Source organism: Columba livia, chromosome 7 (assembly GCF_036013475.1).
Source record: "Columba livia isolate bColLiv1 breed racing homer chromosome 7, bColLiv1.pat.W.v2, whole genome shotgun sequence".
NCBI classification, from domain to species: Eukaryota; Metazoa; Chordata; class Aves; order Columbiformes; family Columbidae; genus Columba; species Columba livia.
Genome location: NC_088608.1, coordinates 27,700,714 through 27,717,256, shown reverse-complemented (window position 1 = coordinate 27,717,256; position 16,543 = coordinate 27,700,714). Strand labels below are relative to the sequence as shown.

Here is a 16,543-nt window from a genome sequence, read left to right as displayed (position 1 = left end):
GTCCACTGCTGCATCATTTTTCTCTGGGTCTATTAACTGACACAATTCCCTTGTCTCACACTTGTCAACTACTTATTAACTATAGGGCCAGAAGAATAATAAAAGCAAAGAAACTGTTGGGCAGATGAAGGGCAGCAGGAGAGAAGAGACAGCAAGAGACAGCTAGAGCTGTTGAGGGCGCTCAACTTAAGAACCCCAGCATTAACAAAAAGCAACCAGTGAAAAGATACGGAAGCATAGGTTTAAAAAAAATATTTAAAAAAACCAAGTTCAGCCAGATAAACTCATTGTGGTTTCCTGTGACTTTGCACAAGGGAAGTGACCACAGCAGGTTTTCCTGGCCAGCCTGCCCTGTGACCAAAAGCTTCTTTCCACAGGAATCACATCGATAACCAATGAATCACACCACCACCACCACCTTGGTATTTCCATTTATTATGCTGTAAAAAGCAATGCTATCTGGATTTCATTTCTTAAAATAAATAACTTTCATTTTCAGAACCAGTACAGCTCAAGTTTAGATTCATCATGGGAAACTGCTAGAAATACATTCATCACTGTCTGTTCCCCACAAGACAGAATCTAAAAGTCCAGATCAGCCCCGTTACCGTGACCAGAATTACACCGCCAGCAAGTATCGTCACCGACAGCCCAGCTCCGAAGCAAAAAAAATATGATACAATACATTTTGTTCACAAAGAGAGGCTAATTAATGCTAAGACTATCACAATATTTCTGAGTACAAAGCATTAAGTTAGCGTAACGATTTGTAGGTTGTGGTACAGAAGAAACATATATGACATAAAAACAAAGGAGTGGGGGAATCCTCTTTGGAGCATTTGATAAGAAAACCAAAAAGCTGTTTACGGCAAAAATCTACATGTCAGTGTCATGAATGATCAACAGCCAACCCAATGTACTGCATATATTTATATTTATAAATAACGCCATGTCTAAATAGCTGCATTGCCAAATTGGACATTACAAAATAAAGCATCTTCTCACAATGAGAAAACACTAAAACTAACCAGCAGAAATGCACTGAAGCTAAAAGCACTCAGTATGATTTAGGAAAGCGTTAAGTTTAGGGACAGCCATGATCTTTAATGCTAACTCAGTTAAAATGACTCCTTTTGGTTTATTTTTGTATATATGTGTATTATATAATATACCTATCTTTTAAAAATGCCAGTATGAACAATGCAAATTTCAATTAAATCAAGTTAAATCAGGTGATTTTCTGAGAAGCCAAAGGATACATTTTAATAGGAAAAAAAAAATAAAATCTAGAAGCAGTCAGATGAGCACTGAGATAGAGAACACTAAACTGGAGTTCCCTCTGCTACCATTCCTCTATGCTGAAGTTGACAGATCTGGTGCCAGAGGAAACAGGTTGGAATTGAGTTCAAGGTGCAGCAGAGACCTTGTGCTTCTCAGTGACCAACAGGGCTCAGTGAAGAGCCAGAGCCCAAGACGGTTTATTCTCAATGACACTGACCTGCTGGGTCACCCCGGAGACGTCACCTCTCTCTGTGCCCTAGTGGACTCATTTGCAAAAGTGGGATAATGTGGTTCAGATCATCTTTATAAAGTGCTTGAGCCATCCGAGAAAGAATTAGGACATTATTTCTGGAGGATTTTGGTGTCTAAACAAAACAATTTGAATTTTGAGAGCGACTAATGACTCATACACTATGTGCTAGAATAAAAATAGCCATATACAAAATTCTCAAGCTCAGTCTCCTTTTCCACATCCTAAACAACCCTCGCCTAAAAATCTTGTGCTAAAATTCTTGCTGTGCCCAAAACCCCGTGGCGTTCTGTGAATATCCAAGTCTTAACTGCTCACTTTTGAGGTTTGATGCCACAGCACCAGCAGAAGCGATTGCGTGTGGGACAGGGAACCACCAGAACGTCGTCCTTCTGCCAACAATGACTATCGGCACTGACACTCCCCATGCCCGGGCTGCCGCGGCAGCACCAGAAACGCCGCTGTTTGCCACAAAAGGCATCGCCTGCTTGCGCTCCTGTTGCCAAACTCCCACCCAACGCCAGTGGGACCCATCCCACCGCTGCCACATCCCGCTCCCTGGTTGACAGTAGTGCAAGGAGGGAACATACCCCCAAAATTTGGCTTATCTCCTGCCCTGCTCATGCTCTGATTGGCTCTATGCTCCTTAAAGCTGTTCTCACTGCAGCCGTGTTCCTTATCACAAGCCTGAATTAAGTCAGATTTACAAGTAATATTTGGTTTAGTACTTTGCCTTTCGCTTAATTCCGTTCCCCTCTCTGGTTCCCGGTACAACCCGCCGATAAGACGACCCGTGAGCCCAGAAGGGGGGTTTTGCGGCTTGTCGAGGCTGTAGTGCAAGAACACCTGCGGGAACACGGCTGCGAAGCACCCGCTTGCCCCAGCCACGGGGAAACGCTTTAGCAGCTGAACACGGAGAGGAGGGAGGTGAGACAAAAAGAACCGGAAGAAACACAACAACAAAACCCCACACCCCACTAAACACAGTTTGAAATGACAAATCACATTCCCCAATGCCATTTGGTCAAACAAACCTTAAAACAGAGTCCCTGACAAGACTATCTCTAAGAACAAGCCCAGACCATTGACAACTGTCGCCTATATACTCTGTGGATATTTATATCATGTAAACAAGGTTGTGTGGAAGTTTTATTCTATTTTTTCCCAAAGATAAGTGCAGATCCTTACTTAACACACCCAGCCTACATCTACGTCAGCACCCTCAGCTTTTGGAAAACCTCACTGACACTCATGCCCAACAATCCTCTGGCTCATCCCAGCCAAACTGGAAACAGAGGGTTATAGAAACAAAAACTGAGCAGAAAAATTCCTGACCACGGACTAGAGTTCACATAGAACACAAAAATAAATTAAGTAGTGCACAGTAAAGCCAACGACAGCTAAATATTTTTATACATCAATTATATGCAGCATGAGGTAATATTGCTCACATTATGGAGGGAGATTCTTCGTTGGTTTTGTTTCTTTTGAGAGAGATTGGATTTGTCCTGTGCGTATAGAAACTCCTGTAACATAACACTGAAGTAACAGAGACTTCTGTAAAATATATACCACTATCAGATAGAAACACACACGCTCTTCATTACTTATGCATACCACAATTAAATAGGTAAGTGATTTGATTCTTAGGATCTAGCTGAGGATGATTATAGTAAGCCATCCAGATTTTTATGAACCGTCCGGTTCTCCTTCCCGTTGTTGGAATCCTCTGATGGCGTGTACTGGACCTGATATTCTTGAAGAATTTTAAACACATCGTGGTGTCCAAAATGTAAAGCTTCATCCATAGGAGTGTTATTCCACCTACAAGAAGGAGCAGAGTATTTCTAAGATCAGCACCTAAGTACAGAGCCAAAAACTACCAAAAAAAAAATCTAGTTCTTGATAGACCGTGCTAATAATTCAGCACACAGACTACACTAAGTTCAGTATCTAAAAACGCTTCCTAAGCAGAACAAAGCTTTTTAAATAATTGTTTTAATGGTTCACCACTTTTTATTACAGGCATCCTGCCCTCCTTTGCTTAAGACTTCCAAACAGGCAACAAAACCACTCACCTGTCTTTGGGGAAAGGATTCACTTTGCACGCTTCCAGCAGAAATTTAACTACGTCCACATGTCCTGTAAGAAAAGCAGGATTGTGAGCATACATATTTATTTATAACTATGCATACAGACATATAACATTTTGAAAAGCAGGTATGCATATATATAGTGAAATACCATAAAGAAAAGTGACCACATTTCATTAAGAGAGAGCAAAGCACATGTGAGGAGACATCACCTTCTGCAGCTGCTACATGCAGGGCTGTTCGTGAGTCATAGTCTCGTTGTTCCATATCCATTCCTGACAAAGCAAATCTAACAAAAAAATAAAATAAAATAAATTAAAACCACGCCACAAAGAGGCCTTACATAATTAAAGCAAGTTACAAAACCAGCATGGAACGATACCCCTATGCTAAAATGATGAAACATCTGCTGCAAGAGGATATAAACAGCATCAAGAGCCCATTCAGTTATAACGAAAGCAGCCCTTATTGCTTTGGCTCTAAAATTAAGGTAGGGGCTTAATTTTCTTTCTGATCTCTAGTAGTTAGAAGGAAAAATAGAACAAAAATAGAATAAAAATAATAATAAATAAAATATAATATATAATATTATATAAAATAAATATAAATATATATCATATATATTATATATAATATATTATATATAATTTTATAATATAAAATAAATATAAAATATAAAATAATAAATAAAATAAAAATAGAATAAAAATGTCTTTGCAGAGTCACTGTATCTAATTTTAAAATATAAGAGGGATAAGCGAAGTCATATAAGGCAAAGTAAATCTGTGCCAGGAAGAACTCCCAAGTCTAAAAATCCTGGAAATTTATTTCAGTACAATCCAAAGAACAGGAAAACGACGGGATTTTAGGACAGTGTGAGGGTAGCTTTTTGATGGTAAAGTTTGAAGTTTTCTGTTTGGTTGAGTTTTTGTGTGACCTTATTGAATCTCCAGTGCAGCTCGGATGTCCCCAACAAGGACACGGTGCATATTCATAATAAACAACAGCATTAGGTATCAAACAAGCAGCATTCCTCCTCCCAAACCCGCACCCGTATTTACCTCCGGAGTGCAGACACATCCCCCGTGTAGGCAGCAAACAGCAGATTTATCACAGACTTCACCTACAGAGAGAGATGAAGGCCAGTTTATTCAGCTTCTCTCCTCGAAAAGAAAACAAATGGAAAACCCACAAAAGCCCAGCACGGCCAGTCAGTCCAGCGCTTGTGAACCTCTGGCCATATTTTGCTGTACAAACACTGGACGAATGCATTCCAGCTTGCTTCACTGCCAGTACTTGCATAATATGTCTGACTTTCCACCGTTGAAGTCAGTTAAAGAATCATAAAATGTGCACTTCTGTTCTACTGTGGTAAAAAAAAAGCTTTGCTGTCTGGACAAACCATATTTCTCTCTTCGATTGCCCAGTGATACAGAGTTGAATTACAAAGACAGCATCCATTTGCATAAACCGTGAACACCTTGTAAGACAAACTCATTCTGGAAAAGTAACAATTTGTTGTTGTTGTTTTGCTTTGGTTTTGTTTTTTACAGCATACACCTAATATAGCGACTTTCTTCAAATACACCATTTCAGCAATTCTGTCACATAATGAACCAGTACACGAAAAGCAAGGTTTCAAGGCAGACAAAAACAAGATCTCTTTAGATCAAAGAACAGAGGGCAAGTCTCAGACAAGCAGTGCTTTTCTCAGCTGTATTAACTAACAAGAAACCGCACTGTTAGGCTACCAACTTTGTCCCATGCACATTTTTAACGCAACCTGGCTACAAACGACAGGACAGATGGTTTCAAGCATCCCACCTCAGCTTCTGTCAGAAACAACCACTTCTAGGCACCATTTCGCAGCATTTTCCAGTAAACTTTCCAAACGCTGGCGTGGATTTTTGAGCCTACAAAGCTTTGTTGCTGCCACCAGCCAAGTAACAGAGATAAAGGAGAAAACTGCTGCTGCATTGACCTTCCACAACAAGGAGAAACAAACACACGCAGAAAATCACCACCCACAAGCAAATCTCCCACAGATTTCTGCAAAAACACTGGCATATTTTCACAGGGCCCCAGACGAGCCAACATCTGTGCCTCTTACAAAACAAAGTAAGTGATACACGAGGAAGGAATGTTTTACACTGAGAGCAGTGAGACCCTGGCCCATGTTGCCCAGACAGGTGGTGGATGCCCCATCCCTGGAGACATCCCAGGCCAGGCTGGACGGGGCTCTGAGCAACCTGGTCTGGGTGAAGATGTCCCTGCTCAGGGCAGGGGTGGCACTGGATGAGCTCTGGAGGTCCTTTCCAACCCAAACTGTTCTGTGATTCCATAAAGTAGTGGATTGCTTGTTATTTTTTTACACCTCAAATACGTGCTGGCACAAGGAGAGACTGAAACAGGCTGACAGGGCCAGGACAGAACCAGAGCTGCTCTCCTTCCTCCAGCACCCACAAACTCCCGCAGCTCCTTGCCCGTTTGCACCACAAGGTCCATCAGGCTTCAGAGCTTTGCCCAGCAAGTGTCAGAGGGACCTGCAGGTCCCCATCACCATTTCTCGGGAGGCTCAGTGTCCCCCAGACTGCTTCCAAACCTGACTGGCCTCACAGCCTGGGGCCCAGGGCTGAAGTAATTCTGTTCCTCCCATGAAGGTTTTTTTGACAGAATCATAGAATGTCCTGAGTTGGAAGGGACCCACAACAATGGAGTTTTTGTTTAAAGCTTCTGAAAAGATTAAAAAAAAGATAATGGGGCAGGTGTGCCCAAGAATTGTACAGCAGGTCAGCGTGGGCTTTGCTCTGGTTGCAGAGCTGGCTGTCCCTGGCTGAGCTCACCCACCCCTACAGCCTCTTCTCTTGCTTTTGGCTCAGCACAGCACCTACAGAGCAGGGGAGAAGCCGCCACGAGCAGCCCCGGGGATGTCGTGTCTCCTCGTTTCTGAGGGAAAGTCGGAGCTGCGCGGGGACGGCATCGCCCGCACCACCCCGAGCAGCGAACACCCAAACGCTCCCCTTTGGCTTCCAACAGAAAACAGCACAGTCACACCAAAATGCTAAAACTTCCTAAAATAATGTGCATCTTTTACAGACACTGGGCTGCAGGCTGTATTTAAACACAGGTGTGAAAGGGGAACTAAAACTGATAATCCCTGCCAGCAGACCAGGCTGGCCACACTCAGGCATTTTGGGTCCCGGAGGTGCCAAATACTCTCCCCCTTTCCAAATGTAGGATGAGCAAAGGGCATTCTGTCTTTAATAAAAAACATTTCAGAGGTAACTGATTGTTTTGGCCAGGCTTCTGTATGTTTCTGGGAAATGTAAATGTGTATTGAAATAATAAAATACAAATAACACGCATTTCGTCTTTACAAAAAAAATAACTTTCCAGATGCAGGTAGGGCTCAGATTCCCTCTGGATTCAGCCGCACATTTTGCTAAGAAGTCATTTTCATTAATGATGTGACAAAATGTAATTTGAAGATTCCTGACGCTTTCTAACACAATCTTAGGCCATGTCTCGGCAATCTGGGAGAGGTTAAAGCTGCTCCTTTCTTAAAGTAAATAACAAAATCCAAGGTCACATTATTATATATTAAAAAAAAAAAAAAAACAAAAAAAAAACAAAAAAAAACAACTTATTGACAGCTCAAACCAAAAAGAAATACAAGTCCAGACAAAAAAAAATCCTGTTTGTTTAGATAAGAAGGAAATTTGAGAGGAAATACGAATGCTCTCTGTACAACAGTGAAGGTAACGGCATACAAAATGTAGGAGAAAAACAAATTTAGCAGGGCAATTATTCACAGAATAATTATCCAAAACTCGTCAGGAATGAACTGAAGCTGGAAAAAGCAGACCGAGTGCAGCCATCAGAGCTAAAATAACCCCCTAGGGCTACGTGCCCCCATGTCAACTGAGACTTCAGTGATTGTATGGAAGAATTAGGTTGGATCTGCTGGCAACAAAACACACCCCAACTCTGTAACTTCACCCTCGTCTGTCAGCAGCACAGTCCAGGCCAAAAATTAACACATTTTGTAAGGTATGAAATAAAATTGCTCGAAAGGCAACCATAAGCAAAGCTGGACATAAAAAGCGAATTCAAGAAAAAAAATTTTAAAACTGTTTATAAAATGTTTAGTTTCAGCAGTAATATGGTGAAGTTACAGGTGAAATTTTAACATGTCTAATTGATCTGAAGTGCTTCACTGGTACATGTGAACAGCCTTTACAGAGTGTTTGTATCAAAATTGTCTTTGTTAACAGCCTTCCTCTTCTGTTTGAGCTGCACACCCAAACCAGCCCACAGGAAAAGACTCATTTGAATAGTCTCAGTCAATAGAGAATCCCCGTACGAGACTGAGATGAGAATCACTCCTCTCAACACAGACTGGTGCAAAAAGATTGTTCTGGGAGTTAATTAAAAACATCTGAACAACAACACAGTCATTGGCCCCAGCCAGGACAGGTTCATGAGGGTAAAGTCCTGCTTAACAAACTTAATTTCATCCTATGACAAGGTCACCCACCTAGTTGACCAAGGAAAGCCTGTCAATGTGATCTTTTTGGATTTCAGCAAAGCCTTTGATACTGTTTCTCACAGTATTCTCCTGGACAAGATGTCCAGCACACAGCTGGGTAAACACACAGGGCAGTGGGTGAGCAATTGGCTGACAGGCCAGGCTCAAAGGGTTCTAGTAAATGGGGCTATGTCGGGCTGGTGACCAGTCACCAGTGGGGTTCTGCAGGGATCCGTCTTAGGGCCAGCACTCTTTAACGTCCTCATAAATGACTTGGACTCAGGACTTGAGGGATTGCTCAGCAAGTTTGGCCATGACACAAAACTGGGGGGAGCTGTCAACACCCTTGATGGCAGAGAGGCCCCGCAGAGGGACCCAGACAAATTGGAGAACTGGGCAATCACCAACCGCATGAAGTTCAACAAGAACACGTGCTGGATTTTGCACCTGGGACGCGGCAACCCTGGCTGCACATACAAACTGTGGGATAAGAGGCTGGAAAGCAGCTCTGTGGAGAAGGATCTGGGAATTCTGGTCATTGGCAAGTTGAACACGAGCCATCAGTGTCCCTGGCAGCCAAGAAGGCAACTGTGTCCTGGGTGCATCCAGCACAGCATTGCCAGCCGGGCAGGGAGGGGATTGTCCCACTCTGCTCTGGTGCGACCTCACCTGCAGCACTGTGTGCAGCTCTGGGTGCCACAGGATAAAAAAGATATAAGGCTGCTGGAGAGTGTCCAGAAGAGGACTATGGAGTTGGTGAAGGATTTGGAGGGGAAGTTGTAGGAGCAGCAGCTAAAGTCACTTCGTTGGAAAAAGTCACTTCACCTGGAAAAGAGGAGACTAAGAGAAGACCTCATTGTGGTTACAGCTTCCTCACAAGGGAATGAGGAGGGGCAGGCTCTGAACTCTTCTCTTTAGTGACCAATCCCAAGGGAATGGCAGAAAGGTGTGCCAGGGGAGGCTGAGGTTGGACACTAGGAAAAGGTTCTTCACCCAGAGGGTGCTGGAGCATGGCCCCAAGCCCGACAGTGTTCAAGAAGAGACTGGACAACGTCCTCAGACACATGGTGTGAACTGTGAGGTTGTCATATGTAGGGACAGGAGTTGGACTCTATGATCCTTGTGGGTCCCTCCCAACTGAGGACATTCTATGATGATTCTACAAACTTATCCTGCTCCACTACCGCTGCAATGACTCCGGCACAGCAGGATGAGTCTCTGCTCTGTCCTCTGCTTGGGTCAGGAGAGAAAAGCCAGACAGCTGTGCACGCAAAGAAAACAAATCCTTCAGAAAAAAAATTAATTTAGCTCAGAGCTGGATTAATTCCATGAGAAGCTCTTAGCTAAAAAGGTCACTGAATGTAGATTTTAATTTCCTACTGTGTCCTGCTTCCTGAGCACACTCCCCACCCACTAGGTCGAAAACATCACAGAATTTACAGTCTAAAAAAATATTGCTCCCAACTTCACTGTTTCTGCAGGTGGCTGAGGAACACAGTCAAGCCTAATAGTTCAAAATGGTCCTACTAAAGGCAACACAAAAAAGGATCAACAGACAAACCCCCCTCATCTTTCCAACGCTCTTTACATGATATTTAGGTACAATGCCACAAAGCCTCTCAAAAAGACATTCAAAAAATTGCAGTGGGGGAAGGTGGTTTGAATCCATATTGTTTCTCAAGAACTTTACTGTACCTGAACAAAGAAGATGGAGACTCCCTTTTTTGCAAGGGGTCCCATGGAAGAGACGAGGGGCAACGGGTACAAGTTACTCCTGGGGAGATACTGATTAGATGCAAGAGGGAAAAAGAAGCAGCCATTGGAATAATCTCCCCAGGGAAGTGGTAGATTCCCCAACATGGGACATGTTAAGGTTCAGCTGAGATTTTGCCAAGAAAGGTTTGACCAGATGTCCCTTGTGCTCCCTTCCAACCTAGTATTCCACGATTCTGTGATACCTTGGCTGTCCTCCTTCGACACCTGCACCAACAACTGAGGATGACACAGCATGATCTCCTTATTTATACAAAAAATCTGACAGATATTATCCCAAAACTGCGCATCCTGGCAGTAATTTCTCTCCCACGCTGCATGGCAGCTGGGTCACGCTGACCCACCACCCAGGGACCCCGCACACCTCTCCATCCCACACCAAGCTCTGCCACGGCACCGCTAATCCAGCTCAGCGCTGGATTAACTCTGAAATGCAAAAAATAGACTGTAAAGCTGTCTAAGGTGAGCGTTTGTCTAGCGAACCAGGATTAGCATTTCATGCTGGGAAGAGACAGGCAAGTGTGAAGCCTTCCTGTTCTCCCGACCTTCACAAATGGCCACATAACCACGAGTGAGGCAAGAGCAAAGAGTTCACCTGAGCCAAGAGCGACAGCACAAAGTAATTAAAGCTCCCAAACCAACAGGAATTCGACTTTATATTAATGCTGCTGTACTACTTTTCCCAAAGCTGAGCCCCCTGATGAGAACATGTAGCAAAAAGCAATCATTCCTCCTGCTCCCCAGAAAAACTCCAGTATTTTAGATGCTTATTTAATCAATGGAAAACAATTCTTGGAAGACGACAATTGTTGAAACCAAAAAAAAGACAATCCAGAGCACAAATTAAACATTTAGCCATCCAGTTTCTACACACTGAACTCGTAATTCAACTATGCTGAGAGGCAGCCTATAGGTAACTTTCTCCCAGCGTGTAACATTTCAAAATAAAAAAAAAACAAACACACACCTGCTCAAAATGAATTTTGAAGCTTCAACTTCAAAATGAAACCAAAAATGCAAGTAGTCCCTAGAAGGATAAAAATACATCAGGGATGAGTCTCAGTGAGGAACCCATGTGTCTGTACGCTCACACACTAACACAGGACCACTTATTAAAACTTGACCATTTTTGTATTTACAATTAATTTGCAATAAACTGAAATCTGCTGTCCACAGTCTGCTGAGAAGGGTAATGTTGGGGGAAAATACAATCACTGTTCCAATCTAAAAGAGACAGCCACAGTTGTATTTTAAAATACCACTCCTTGATGTCAAGGTGAGCTGTATTTTCTAGGGAAATAAATAGAGGATGTGTGAATTAATGCATACACTTACATTAATGACATACAGCTATATTTGAGAATACAAACAAGCCTGAGTGGTCCATAAAGCTTTCATTTCTTCTTCAGGATTTTTTCCCCTCCACCTCTTTGGCCTATTTTCTGCACTACTGATCCTTGTTTCCTAATGCAATGTGAAAAAAGTGCAAAAGTAACTTAGGAATTTGCAAATATTTACCTCTGTGTTTTGAAACTAAGACAGCCAGTAAGATTTTTGTCCTTTTTGTCCATGCACCAGCCATGGTTTCTTTTCCTCTAGATGGTGCAAGCTCCTTTCCACAGCCCAGGACAGAGGACAATATCCAGCTCCCTCAGTTTTTATGAACTGTGGAGCAGCATTTATTTCTGGAGCCAAAGCTACAAGAGTATCTTTCAAAGCTGCTACCACGGAATTTATTTTTGGAGTCTCCCTGGAGGAATTAACTGGAAATGCCGCTTGCACAGCAATTATTCACGTAACTTGTGCTGCTGGTCGAAAACAGACTCAGAAAACACTTATTTATACCTCGGTAACTGCTGTACAGTTATCGGCAGTCCTGTTCAAACACCATTTGTGTAAACAGCACAAGCTGTTTCTCCCAGGAGCCGCGTTGAGACTGCAGCCACAGGGGCTGTATTTTCACATATTCATACCCAAAGCAGCTTTAAAGCTTCTGTACTCCTACAGCTGCAAAAACCTCAGGCAAGCCAGTTAGCTACCCAAGTTCACAGAGCAGCTTCTCAGCCTGGTTTTTTTTCCCCCCTCTAATCGTATATCAAGCTGGTCAAAATGTTAGTACACTTTGAAATATCCTCTTTTTGCACTTGAACTTTTCAAATTGTTTCAAATCCAAATCTGACCTCTGAGAACAAAGCTGGCCGTTTCTTCCTCTGACTCCATACATTTTAAAGTTGGCAGGTGGATATCTGACACAACAATTCTATGGTCCTAAAAGTGTCCCTTTAAAAGTCTGACAACAGAGCAAAAGAGTTTTGACTGGGTGCAGTTCAGTCTCAAAAGTGCAAATGCACAAACAAGCTTGTGCTGGTAGCTCAATCTTAGCACCTGCCACAGGAGCTGTGCAGGTAGCTGAATATAAAAAAACCATTTAATTAGAGGAAATTTAGACATTGAAGATTCCTCTTGACACTAAGAAAAAAAAAATTGCAAACCCCTTCCTTTAGCTGGAGAACAAATGTCAATTGCCTTTACTGGATAAAGTCAGTAAAGGAGAAGCCTTCCTGTAGGTGTAATGCTGAGCATAAATTGGTTTTTTTCTCTCTCTCTACTCATCAAGTTTCAGTGGATTTTAACCATTCATATGTCCTTCAGATTCAAACCTTCTAGAGATGCGTCAAAAAGTTTAAAGTACTAGAGTACGCCTACCTGAAACCGCAAATAATTGTAGTAGCAATATTACATTTACATTACATTACATTAGTAAGCTAATTTTCTTTGCCCATCTCCACCCAAAGTCCTTTTTTCATCAGAATACTTTAAAATAACCTAGGTATTTAAAAGCATCTAAAAATGATACTTGCTACAAGCTAGCACAATACCATAACTGTTTGTCCATCTTCTCTGCTGGTATACTATTTTGCATAAAATTTTGAAAGCCTAACAAGGACACTGGAGCAGTAATTGGGAGCAGAGGGTTACCTTTTCTTCTCAATTTGCAGCTACGAAACACAGAATAAACCAGAATTCTCGTCTTGCAATCCCAACCTCTCACTCATAAGATGATCATCAAGGGGACACACAGTTCTGAGAAGAGTCTGTCTCACTGGTGATGCTCAAAACATCTCAGTACCCGGGAAAAGGCTAATTTGTCTTAAATAGTAACAGGCAGGAGGTGCAAGCTCTTTAAGGAGTTAAAAATAATCTTTCAACACATATGGAGGAAAAGCACGAGTCACAGATTGGACTGAGCTCAATTCTGCAACTAATTCTGCCTCTGCATGCTCACAGAATACTGAAATTCATTGCCTCTAATTTTTAAATGAGATTTATCATCTTGTAAACAAAACTTAAAATGCTACATATTGGCAATATACTTCACAAGTTCCTAAGTAATAGTCTATTTCATATTATACTATGTTTGGTTTTGCTTTAGCAGCTGGAAGACAGTGACAATGGGACTGGTTGGCTGTCCTCGAGGACGGCAGGCTGCAAAAGCAAGAGACCTTATTTCACAACAACACACGCTGTGAATTTGCACTGACTTCTTATTTACTTTTCTGGCTATTGATTAGTTCTAAAGTATCAGTAAACTGATTCTGTTTACATTAGAGATAAGACTATTTAATTAAAATTAGTTCAGAGTTCAATAATTAAACAAAATGTTTGCTAGATTTAAGTGAAACATCTACTTACCTCCAGTAACTGTGATTCTTTCAGCAAGACCGTGTCCCCCTATTGCACTCCCAAGTTGTGCAAACCCCCTGGGAGAGCTGAGGCTGTTTCGAGCAGCCATGACTGGTGACTCCCACCACTGCCTGCCCCAAGGGAGGCAGAAGAATCAGTCCCTTCACCAACATCCACTCTAGAACTAGAGCTCCAGACGTGGAGCAGTGGGTCACACCAAAGTTTAGGTGGATCCTTGCACACTCCCCCAAACCAGGACATTCAAACTCTACTTTTATCTAGAAAAGAGTACGTAGCATCATAAGAATATCCAGGATGTGTGGATGGGGCCATTTCTCCTTTCCTGTACCCCCATTAGAGGCAGGGTGTTCTCAGCACAAAAAATGGGAAAGTAGGAGCAACAGCACACGATCATTTGTGTCCTTCCCTTTGTAGCAGATAAAACGACATTTAAGGATGAGCTGGTTCAAGAGGAACACAGGAAAAAAGAACAGACAAGTCAAAGCTCAAGATTCAGAGCCATCAACTCCATCAGCCTAAGATGATAAGATCCCAGGAACAGAAACTTCTCTGGATGAAAGACAACTCCTGAAAAAAAGCCTCAAGGTTCCCTTATACACAACTACAGTGCCCAATATTAAGGAAGAGGTACTAGGACAAACACATCCAATACTATTCTGCCACAGACATCCCTGAACAACTCACAGATGATCCTAAATTTTTTCAACCCATAACCATTGTTCTGGGGATGATCATGTTGGTTTCAAAAGGTAAGAATACTGGGAAGAGAAACTCGAGTTTCTCTCGCAGAAAACTACTGCAGGAATCTTAGGGTCCTCATCGTCTCATGATACAGAGTTTTATATTGCTGCTCAGTCCTTCCATAGAGCAAACCCTGCAAACACTTCTGCAGCAAAAGCACAGAATATATACGGAAATCTTAACTAGAAGAATGAACACTGATCAGTTGACTCTGGATGCACGGTGGCAGGGGGCAGGCGGAAAGAGCTTTTGAAGTAGTGGCTACAGACGTGACAAACACTGCAAGATTTGGGACCAAAATAGTGGGATCAACAACAGCCACCCAAATAAAGCAGAATGCTGACGGGTGCTTTAGTGACACTCGCTGCACGAAGCAGAAGGGACAAAAGAACGTCTGCTGCCTTTTCAAGGACCTGTTGACTGCAACTGATAACCACACAGGCGGGCAATGCTCCCGTGTCCCAGGCTGTCTGTACTTTGCAAATATGGATGACAGTTTACTCTTAACTATAGGATTCAGAGCAGGAATTGAATTATTCCCAAAATAAAGGAGGATGTTCTCAAGAGATATTTACTGAACCTTTACAAGCAAGAGACCGACTGCACCCTCCAGGTTGAAAGCAGAATAGGTGAAATCTTACCAGAAATTTGTGCTCTACTTTTGTTGGGAGAATCGTTTCAAAACTATTAGGAACAAGTTTCTAGAAACCTTCTATTTTTTAGACTATTTATTCAGTACCTGTTGTTCTTCCACTGGAAATGTCTCTTAGCCCCTGCCTCCACAGTTTTCTCTCCAAACCCTGGCAACAGCCATATTATTCTCCCCAAGCCTCTGATTCACGGGGTAAAATGTACCTGGGTGTTTTAGCTTCTCCTACGACTGCTTCTCCTTTTCCTCAGTCATCATTCTTAATCCTTTCTTGCAGTGGCATGGGTAATTTTTTTTTAAACACAAATGATCAGAACAATTTATTCTCAGCCCGAGATTACATTTTAATTAGTTGTCTTGAAACAATTACAGGTCGGAAAAGCTTAAAAGACAAGTCCTTTAAAAGAAGTGTGAAGTGCACTTACCACACAGCTACACATAATAACCAAAAACGGGTCTACCAGTCCAAAAAAGCCTGATATTGAACGCGTAATTCCTGAGCAAACAATAAAGCTGCCAGCCTCAAGGGAAAAGCTGGAGCGGTGACTGACATCAACAGGAATCAAGCAATGTTATCTCTTCCTATCACACCACTTGTGTTCTCAGTTCACTGTTTTGATAAGTGCTCTGATGACAAAGGGTCCCAATAGTAACACGCTGTCTCTCAGCAAATAACATGCTTCCATGTTTGCATTTAGCCTGTTATGCTTTAATAGAAAGGTAAAGGGAATACAGAGTTTTAAACCCCTTAAGTCACCTTTTGTCAGTGATTTAGTTAAAAACATTAATTAGGATCCAGTAGAAAAATACATCAAGAGGTGAAAATGTTAGTTATTGCTGATCAAAAGCCCTTTTTACCTACGCTACTTCTAGGACTCCCGAAAGCTGAACCTTTCCACACAATCTCCACCTGACGCTGACAAGAGAGGAGTCACCAGCAGCTGCAGAAAGAGACAACTTCCACGGGATCTTAAGAAAAAATTCTTGATGATGGAAGTATTAGAGCAAAACTGATCTGGTTTAAGAAGAGATACAGTAGGAAGATAAATTCCCGATTAACAGCGTGCACAAGAATTCTGTAATAACTCACGAATAGTTCAAAATTGTGTGTACCAGCTGTTTTGCAACTCACGTGAAAAGCCTAATGAACAATAGCACTTAGCTATTAAAGAACCTTCCAAACAAAATAACAGATATTTGTTGACTGTATTATCAAAACAATAACTTGAAAATTTCAGAATACTCAACATATAAAAATAAAATTCAAACAGTTTCACTGAAAAATAACAATGCCAAACAGACTAATAGAAGTGCAAATACACGGGAAGAACAAAAAAGTCATCCTTTATTCCACATCTGACCAAATAATAATGAAATTAATATATGGTGATCTCTAACAGGAAGAGCACAACAAATGCCGATAATTCACAAAATAATAGTGCTACTTAACTTCCTTCAACCCTGTCTCCATCATTCTCCCAGCGCATACAAATTTGCACAGTCCAAGTTAACTCTATCTGCCT

At 42.0% G+C, this 16,543-nt stretch overlaps 1 protein-coding gene across 1 annotated transcript in view; it reads right to left on the bottom strand.

The window, feature by feature from the left end:
* Positions 1–419: 419 nt before the first annotated feature.
* GLS (glutaminase) overlaps positions 420–16,543 on the bottom strand; it is a 56,136-nt gene continuing 40,012 nt past the window's right edge. Inside the window, exons 15-18 of the mRNA XM_065068942.1 lie at positions 4,686–4,747; positions 3,837–3,913; positions 3,610–3,673; positions 420–3,355 (exon numbers count right to left, since the gene is read on the bottom strand). Of these exons, the coding sequence (XP_064925014.1) occupies positions 3,199–3,355; positions 3,610–3,673; positions 3,837–3,913; positions 4,686–4,747 (360 nt within the window). The 3' untranslated portion in view covers positions 420–3,198. The remainder of the gene's footprint in view (positions 3,356–3,609; positions 3,674–3,836; positions 3,914–4,685; positions 4,748–16,543) is intronic.